This window comes from Penaeus japonicus, unplaced genomic scaffold, assembly GCF_977035675.1.
Source record: "Penaeus japonicus unplaced genomic scaffold, GWHDUDI00000001_assembly GWHDUDI00000018, whole genome shotgun sequence".
Taxonomy (NCBI): Eukaryota; Metazoa; Arthropoda; class Malacostraca; order Decapoda; family Penaeidae; genus Penaeus; species Penaeus japonicus.
In genome coordinates, this window is record NW_028234420.1 from 8,624,502 (window position 1) to 8,634,501 (window position 10,000).

Sequence of the window (10,000 nt, forward strand, 5' to 3'; positions counted from 1 at the left end):
ATAGACTCCAGGTAAGGCTTGATATGCTCTTGTAGGGGGGTTTTAGAATGGATGAGTGGGTTTACTTGAATCTTGGGGTTCTTGTTTGTTAGGAATGGGGATGAAAAGGTTGGGATTATTTTGCTATTATTGACTTCTGGATCAATTCGTCCAGGTGTAAAGTTGTGACGCAATCCGTAGTGTATTTTTTTTGCTTGTGGTTTTATGATTGAAAGGGGAAGTTATTTTCATTTTGGTGTGGTTTTGGAGATACATATATTCAAGTTATGAGTTGTGTATTAACTAATGATTATAGTGAGGTGTGATGATCAAAATATTATCAATCCTGAAAATGGTGACCTACATGCATTTGCTTTATAATATATATGCTGTCCATGAAATATATTGTGAATTTACTGTTTCATATTTATGTATAGCACGAGGTAAACAGTGCATGGAAATGATAGATTGATGAATTCTAAGACATTATTACCCTTCCATGACATAGTTGTCGCTAATCAAAAAATATTTTATTTTGCATGTGACAACCATATCTTTCATCAAACAAGATTCATATTCATTGGTGTAATTTTGATATTATTAGAATAAATCCAATATTCGTCCGGTCTTCCTCCCCCTCCTCATCTAAGAGGCCTGGTGAACTTGTGGGAGAATGATATATTGGGTGGGGGATACAAAATCATATAATACGCTGTTGATTTTAACCTGTTGTATGATAGAAATATGTTGAATAAATGAATTTAGTTTGTTTTAAGGGAATGCACCTGCTAAATGAGAAAAGCAGTAGTCATTTGTTTATCATTGAAGAATGAAGGATGAAGAGCTGCTTTAAGTATTATTATAGTGCATTAGATAACTTCTTTTTCAATTTACAACAGAGATGCCATAGCTGAAAAGTGATTTATTTCCATCATCTATAGATTCCATATATTTTTACCATGAAAGCTTGATTGTTCTTCAGGAAAAAAATACCAAGTCAAATATGATAATGCCATCTTTGCTGTATGAAGTCATGTTTTAAACTACATTGAAACAACAGATCTTGGCATGAATTTGATTGTATCTGTCCATGTTTATTTAGGGATTATAGATGTATATATTGAAGGAAAATAGTATTAAATCAAAAGAAATCAGAAATATTTCTAAGAAATCAAGAAAACTTTAAAATACATCAAGAAAATTGTGAGATGACAAATAACAGTAAGAAGGTGTTGAAAATTTATACAAATATTTAAAGATGAAATACTTTTAGACTATAAAATTATACCTCATTTATAAATTTACTTGCTGAAAAGGAACAGTTATTGCAATCAATAGGAAAAAGATACCAAAACTATGGGCAGTGTTTTTAGTGGTACGTATTGAAAAAGTAGTATCAATACACAGAAGTTATCACTAGATACTACCACTGGCCCTTTTTTGAGACAATTAATTTCCAGAATTACTATTGGTAATTTTTAAACTGTTAGGTATTTCTATAAATTATTAAGTGGAGGACAATTTTAAGCCTAAATTTACTTCCCAACTGTGCAAATATTAGATATTTTTGGAAAACCGCTTTAGTAGATTGTTGAATGTGGACACTGTCCTCTTCCTGGGCAACATCCTCCTGCCCTTGCTCTCACATGAATGGTTGATAGCATGATCATATCCTACTGTAGGATAATACCAATATATTAAATAACCGGTACATTTGTATGTACTGTACTTTGAACATGTACTTATTTGCATAGATGTTTTAGTATGCATTAGTTTACCTTCTGTATATAGTAATGTTATTTTTCTGATTTGATCACATGAAATAGTCCTTGGAATGATGTGACTTAGCTTAGCTGCAGACAAGCCTAATATTATTAGCAATATCCATAATATGCATTTGGAAATTTTGAATATTCACATGGGTTTTAGAATATAACCCTAAGTGCTTTCAAAGGCCGTCCATACTCTGCATTTAATTTGTTTGTACACAAAATTTACAGTGATATATATTTCATACAAATAAATGTTAAAACTTTTCTTTTCAGAACCAGCTCCTTGAGCTGCGGGAGAAGAACTACACCCTGGAGGATAGTCTTCGCAAACACATGAAAGGTTAGATGACAATGAATAAGAAAAACAGTAAATGCTGATGATATTTTGTCTTTATCATATGTATATATATATATATATATTTTTTTTTTACTTCTTTTCTTTTTAAGATGTAAAAGGATAAAATACTTTTAAGATTTATTTCATATCCAGCAACAAATTTTTTTCTCATACTAGAACTGGCTGAGACAAGGACTAGATTCAAGAATCTTAGTGAAGAAAATGATCGCTATCAGACCCTTGTCAAAACTTCAAAGAAAGCTTCAGAGGTGGAACTGTTGATGCGTGACAACAGTTATCTTCGAAATAAACTAAGAGACCAAGAGGAAGATTTTCGACTGCAAAACAACACTCTCCTGCAGGAACTTTCAAGAGTAGGAATACATCCTATTTCAGTTATGATGAATATAAAATAGTGTTGTATATGGTGGATGATTTAGGATGTCTTGAACCACCTCGCTTTCCCTTTTCTGATTAACCCATTGCCGACAAGGGATAGATTTGCTTACCCAGGCTCCAGGATGGGTTTTGTTTCTGAGCGAGGCAGCTTCAGCGACATACCTTGATTTTTCCCACTCCCTTTTAGTCACTCATTATAGAGCTTAGAGCCATTTTTGTGTTTTGTTTCTTTGTGTCTTTTACTGTATTTAGAGACTTATATCTGTCATATCACAGGCTCTATCAATTCTGCAGTTGACTTCAATTGTAGTTCAGGGTCCATATCAACTCATTTTTTGCTTTATACTCAATGTGATAGAAGTATTGCTATTTTAGGGGAGAACAAAAAGCAACTTTATTTTTTCATATTTGTGTGCTGTCACGAACGAACACAAAACTTATAACCATCCAAAATGAAGATAACATAAAGAGGTAGGGAAGAAGAAGGAAACTTGTGTTTTTGACAGTGAGTGCCACAATAAAAGGCATTCCTACTGGCACAGGGTCACATTGTAGGCATTGGGCATGGTGTGAGTCACCTTCCTCCTCTCGTTCTGCCTGCACATCTTTCATCTGCGGTACTTTAGAGCAAGAGGTCAGCAACTTGCTATGTGCCATCGCTCTATAAAGATAGTTCTTGCTAGAGACTGTAGATGGGTGCCATTGAAGGCTCTCTCTCCTGCTGGTGCTAGAAGAAAGTGGTGCCATCTAGGTTTTGGATGTGAGTTGAAACCCATTTTGCTTAATATTGTGGCAGTTATAATAATTATGACTGCAATTGTCAACATCACTCATTCATTACTCAAAGCACATAAAAATAACAGTGATCCTAAATCCCCGAACATCATGACGCCCATCGTCAGGCAAGAGCTCCTGTGTCATGTATGACGAAAAAACATGTCACCCAATATTAACGGGTTAAGAAAAGAAGAAATAATACTGATAGATTAATATTTTTAAAACTGTTTCCCCTATAACCATGTTTGGCTGGTATATTTGCTCAGTAGCTTCTGCATGAATAAAAAGTGAAAGTGGTATAATTTTATTACTTGTATTACTTATAAATTTCTATTCATTTGTAAATCACCCCTTCCATCTCCTAATACTGTCAACAGACCTGTAAAATAAGGTAGAATACATAGACCTAAAGATGCATCAAATTTCAAACAGTAGAATTCACTGTTTTTTATCATCACAATTTGCTACTTGTAGTGTTGATTCACTATTCCCTATCACCTGTCTTATATATTCATCTTGAAAAAAGACCACCATATGTACATTAGGGTATTTCAATAATTGGTGATTTTTGAAAAATCCTTCAAATTCACGGAGACTGTTCAGAAGTAGGCGCCATTTATTTTTTCTTGACTAGTGATACCATTTTTATTTGTTTTTATCAATATTTACCTATTGCACTTTTTACTCAAAGATACGAAAAATACGATTAAATAATTAGTTTAGTCTGGGGTGAAATTACCCGTTTTCTATATTTTCTTCGTCATTTTAGCAGTAATTACTTAACGATGTATTCAAATTATGTTGATTTATTCAATCGTGTATAGTATAATTTTAACTTTTAAGAGTATCTTTTCTATAATTAATCATAATAAAACACATTGTGAAAGTATATTACAAATTAGAAACGTATCTTTTATTGGCAACAACTTCTCACATATATTATATTACCCTATCCACATTTCCTTTCAATCTCTTCAGCAATTACCGTATATTTGATATAGAGACAAGGGTATTGAAGTCCCAGGACCGCCTCATGTCTCCAATCAGTCTTTCACAATGCTGATTATGGTCGGGAATTAGTACACTCTTAGCCTCCCATACAGAGTGGTTACCTTGGCCATAGAGATGGCATACCTTATTCATATCTTCCCGTATATGATAGAACAAAGGGGAACTAAACACTCTTTCCGAAAAACCTGGGACATTCACAAACTTTTCTGTGCTGAGGTTCCATAACTTCTCATAGGAAAAATTGTACCAAATTCGATCCTTCAGGTTTGGCTGGTTTGTATATCCAGCTTTTTCCGATTCCATTTTCAGCATACCAAATACCTCATGTATGCTGTCACCATCGTGAGAGAGTGGCATGAAAATGACATCTGTGTTATGCAGATATCTACTGATGGATGCAAAGTAGGATTTGTCAAACCCTAATCTGATCCCTACTTCTGAACACATTTGTAATGCCCCAAATGCTGCCTGAAATATTGTCGGCTCTGTACTAATGACAGCTTTTCGCCAGCAAAAGAAATGGATCTTAGAGAACTCGAAGATACCTTTGATAACAGTAGGGTTCTTTTGCAATGTCCCCAAGCATCTAATCAAATTGTCTTTCAAGCCAACTTTGGTCTTGGATGGCAAATCAGCATTTTCAATACTTCATAATTTATCAAGTACAACATCAAGTAATATACAAACATGTAATGATGAACACATATAACCTAACCACCTAACACCAACTGGCACAAATATCCTAGGCAATATTATGTTTTTTAAATTCTTTTAAGGACTCAAGACAAAATAATTTTGCATGTCTGTTCAGTAGTTCATGATTGGTTACCCGTCAATAGCATTAAAGTTAATTGGCCACTGAAAACGGACCTCATCATTTATATCCTTATAAAAATCAATCACTTCAATTAATTCCTTGAGGTTATGACATGTTTTTATTCATATTGGTTATCTTCAATGAAGCTAGAGTGTCATCTCTTTTACCAATAGTTGCCTGCCTTTTCTTGCGGAAAATGGTAGTATCTAAAGGAACCAATCTGCTGTCAAGACCTACTACTTGAGAAAAAAAAAGCATCAGTAAAAATTGTTGCATTATTTCCGTGGTGTATTTCAGTTTCCCTTCTGGCAGTCATCAGGAGTGGATAAATCTTCTAAGGTTGAGGAAGATTAAGTTTCCGTTGTCATGTTCATCATCTGTATCGTTTTCACACATTCCTGAATCTCACTCAGTAATTTATTTGCCAGACTACATTTCCTCTTATTTCTGTATTCCTTCCTTTTATGGCTTTATGGTCAGCAGAACCAGTGGATACAGCACTACCATTTAACTTTGCTTCATACCACTCGATGTCTTCTTGTAGCACTCTCTCGGTTGTCTTTTGCCTTTAAAAGATATGATTTCAGTACCAATAAACGAAGCTTTCAAACTCTCCTCCTGTGTATAATAATATACTTTCTTTATGTTAAGTACTTTTGTGATGGCCTTTAGTTTAGTAATAGTCTTCAGTCCAAATTTCTGATATAATTCTTCAATTTAGTCTCAAGTTTTAAAGCAATTTGTCGTCCAGAAAAGTTTGATTTTCAATCAAACACTTTCAGCGAATTATATCGTGCCAATATATTACAAACAAGTAGCAACACAACAGAAGCTTGTTGGAATGTATAATAATGTTATTAACTAACGTTTATATGCTTATTGAAGAAACACGGCATTACCTTACAGGCCATTAGGTTCAGTGAGGAACTAGAAGTATTGAAAGACTTCCGACCTAAGGTCATTGAGGAACTTGCTATATGCGGTATTTAAGTGCTTAAGGTCTGTGAGAAATTTGTTGCATGCAATATTTAGGTTCCCAAGGTCAGCGAGGAACTTCCTGCACCTAAAGATACAAATTTGATTACGATTCGGAAGGGAACTATCATCACTTAACGTTAGCGAGGAAGTTCGAAGTGCGTGGACCTCGTCCGCTGCCCGTCCCCAATTCCGCGGAAATGCGTAATATATTAAATTGAAAAGTGCAACCCCTAAACGTTATCAGATGAAGCTGATTTTTTTCACATTTCATTTTTATGATATATGGAGCCTATTTTTGTACAGTCACAATGACATTTCAAAAGTTGCAATTATTGAAATACCCTAATGTACATATTACTTTTATATATCCTTTCCTTTTTTTTTACTTAGTCCTGTAATACTTCTTTCAGTTGGTTGGTGAAAATGAACGATACGAAAGACAAGTTGAACTTCTGTGTGGTAACCGCAGCACAGGTGATGCTGCAGATGGTGACCATGGGTGTACTGATGACTCAAAAGAGGTTAGAAATGGCCTTTGTTTTTGTTATAGCTGGAGCTTTTATTAGCAAAATTTGCTCTTCATTTCATGTTATGTTGGATCTTTGGTTATGATTGGTAATATTGTTGTCATTATTATGACTGCTTATATAGTTCTCGTTATTGTTACCTTTACTTTTATTACAACTATTATCAGTTTTATTATAATGATGATAATAATGATAATGACAGTGATGATAATGAAAATTATGATAATGAGGATGATAAGGATAAAGATGAGTGCACCCACTCATCTCCTCACACACACACTCATGCCCTCACTTATGCTCACACACACCTACATACATGCACACACCCACACACCTGCATGCACCTACACCCACCCACACACATGCACACACCCACACACATGCATACACCCATATACATGCATACACCCACACACATACATACACCCACACACATACATACACACACATGTGTAAACACAAGCACATGCAGAAGTAGATTCAGATTCAACCAGTGATGCAGATATTTAAATATATTCTTACTTTAATATAGATTGTAATTAAAATCTTATTATTGTGTTTGCCTTTGCTCCCATCAGCCAATTTAGACAAGTGTTTTAGATTATTTTGACAGTAATCAGTTCTCTTCACGGCAGGTGGTCCGTCTTCGTGGGGAACTTACTGTAATCGAGAAGAAGCTGTATGAAGCCGAGACAAAAGCAGAGGCTGATGGAACTGCAATGAAGGAGAAGATTGCCACCTTGAATTTACAGATAACACAGTTAACAAACGTATTAAAAACACATTCCATTCCAGTGTAAGTCACCTTTAACTTCTTAAGAAAGTCACATGGATAATAAACTTTTGTTTATGGGGTATATTTCTGTTATTATCATTTTTTTAGGAAAGGAATAAGCAGATATATTCTTATAAACATATTATATCCTAGGACTGTGATCTAAATGGGGTTAATTTGACCTTGACTGTAATATTTGAACAAAATCCCAAGCATTTTGATTAATCATCATTTTACCAAATCTCCACTTTTTGACTTGCAACTATTGTGCAGTCAGTTAGTATATACAACTTTTAATTATTAATTTTTACTGCTGCTTTCTCATTCTCAGCGATGAAGGAGAAATTAGTTTAAGTCAAGGAGGAGGAGTCAGCTTTAAGAAGCTTTCCCTGCAGGATGACGATGGTCTCGAAACACATCCAGAGAGACCGGCTGGTACGATGTGACCTGAACCATGTCCACTTTGTTTTGATTCCATTTATGTGGCTATATATTTATATTGTATTTACATGGATGAACTCAAGATCAGTTCCAATAGAAAATAATTGCAAGTACTGTTAATGCTCTTTCATTTCCAGAAACGCTTCAATACTATCAAGAGAAGACAAGCCAGTTGCAGCATGAAGTCGTGACAGTGAATACACAGCTGAGAGAGGAGAGTGAGAGAGCTTCATCGCTAAAAATACAAAAAGAAAAATTAGAGAATGACTTAAGAGAGGCTTGTGAGCAGTAAGTTGAGTTTTTATTTTGTTTGATTTCATTTATTTATCATTATTATCATTTTAATCTGTTAAATACTTCACTCATTAGAAAGGCAGTTGAAGTAAATCATGTAGTAATGGGAGTAGTTAATCCAGCCTCCATCAACTTTATTTTGGAAATGTATACTGTCATACATCTTTTGTGTGCTGTGGTTGCAGGCATGTTGGGCACTTAACTTCAGATTCTGTTGCTGGCAGTTTCTTTTGCTGAACTATTCTCAGGAATCTTGCAAGGATATGAAATTACTGATCTATCATATGTTTGAATGTGGTCCTGTGAATGTTTAAGACATAATGTCATAGTGGAAAATTTGCTGTGTTTTAACGTGTTGATTGGATATGTCAGATATCAAGTTTAACTCTAGCAAATAATTTCTGACTTTGTTTTCATTGTATATAAATTTTGTATGTTTCATAAAGCAGATCTATAGTATTACAATACAGTGATCACTTTGATTTCAGTGTCAAGGGAGTTGATACAAAATCTTTCTGCATTTGGAATTTGATGCTTGTTGATTCCAAGAAACAGATTTATTTTAGAATTATTGTTATTATAGAAAACAAATACCTTTGTTTAGAAATGTCAATAAAAGGGCAAACAAAATATAAGTGATGACAAAATAACTTTTGTATGCTTAATTGACATCAGTTTATACATCTCTTGCCTGCACAGCAGTGTTACAATATTATTCAAAAGTGTTACCTAAAATATAACAAGTTGTGTATATAAAATGTATTTGTACAACAATGGAAGTACTAAATGAAGGGTGCAGTAATGTAAAAGGGTTGTAGGGTTTTACATTACCTGACCATTGGAATTATTATTGCATATTGTAGTGAGTATGTATGTTGATATTTGGTCATATATGGATGCAGGTTTGGTTTAGCCTGGGCTTGAAAGGAGATAAAAATTATTCTTAGCCTTGCTTAACTAAACAATATTTTATTTGGTATATAAAAAAACAGATGTTTTGCATCATGCATGGTAGTTTCCAAAGCTTTTTGGGACAGACCCCTTCCTTTTAGTTTGCAAACAAATAATAAAAGGAAAGTAAGGTCACAATGACATTTAAGTAGTATTATTAGTGAACCTGCTTCAATAGGTTAGCAGAGGCACTGGCCGAGGCTGAGAAGAAGAGCAGAGAAAAGCAGAATAAGGAGACCTGTGAAGCAGAGGAGAGGCTGAAAGAGGTAGAGGCACAATTAAGGTAAGGGCTATGAGTGTGGGCAGACATATCCTCACTCTGCTTTGGCTTTGTCAGTTTTCAAGCAAAAGGCATGCATTGCAGTTTGTGGTATGTGAATTTTGGATAATTTGTTGTGTGGATTAATTCTCTTGTCAGAAACTTGGTATTTAGGGGATTTATGATAAAGATAGGTTGTGTGTTGCATTAGAATTATGTATTATTGTCAGACAAAAGTGTGATAGTATTCAAGTTTTAGATAATGGGTAAGTCTCGGAAGATGCTCAGGACCCTGGAAATCTAAGACATTAATGATAGACATATAAAATTTAAGTTATCAGAAGGACAATGCAACCCAAAGGATAAAGAAAATAGTATCAGTTAACTTTCACAAGACCAAAATGTATGTACCTTTTAAGGATTTGATTGGTTACAGCATATATGATTGAAAATGTAGCAGCACTCACATTTTATTACTAGTAAGATATGAAAGGCAAATTAAAAAAAAAGTTTTCATATGCTTTGTATCATTGACCATATAGTACTGAAAGTAATATAGTGACTAACTTCAGTGATCCATACTTGTTATCAGTATGGGCTTCTGTAATCTGATGCATTTAAAGGCTCCAGTAGGTCCTGTGGTACTTGTATACTTTATTGGTATTAAGTACAATATATAATGA

General features: G+C 34.3%; 1 protein-coding gene across 4 annotated transcripts in view; it reads left to right on the forward strand.

Annotated features, from left to right (window-relative positions):
* The window catches only part of LOC122263453 (GRIP1-associated protein 1), a 20,791-nt gene that overhangs the window by 88 nt on the left and 10,703 nt on the right, over nt 1–10,000 (forward strand). For 2 of the 4 annotated variants that reach the window (XM_043031866.2, XM_043031868.2), the window contains exons 1-7: nt 1–11; nt 2,025–2,091; nt 2,266–2,462; nt 6,481–6,591; nt 7,218–7,393; nt 7,704–7,807; nt 7,951–8,101. The exon at nt 1–11 is cut by the window's left edge and continues 88 nt beyond it. In XM_043031866.2, coding sequence (XP_042887800.1) covers nt 1–11; nt 2,025–2,091; nt 2,266–2,462; nt 6,481–6,591; nt 7,218–7,393; nt 7,704–7,807; nt 7,951–8,101 — 817 coding nt within the window. The remainder of the gene's footprint in view (nt 12–2,024; nt 2,092–2,265; nt 2,463–6,480; nt 6,592–7,217; nt 7,394–7,703; nt 7,808–7,950; nt 8,102–10,000) is intronic. The other 2 variants (XM_043031867.2, XM_086546557.1) reach the window with 1 other exon arrangement.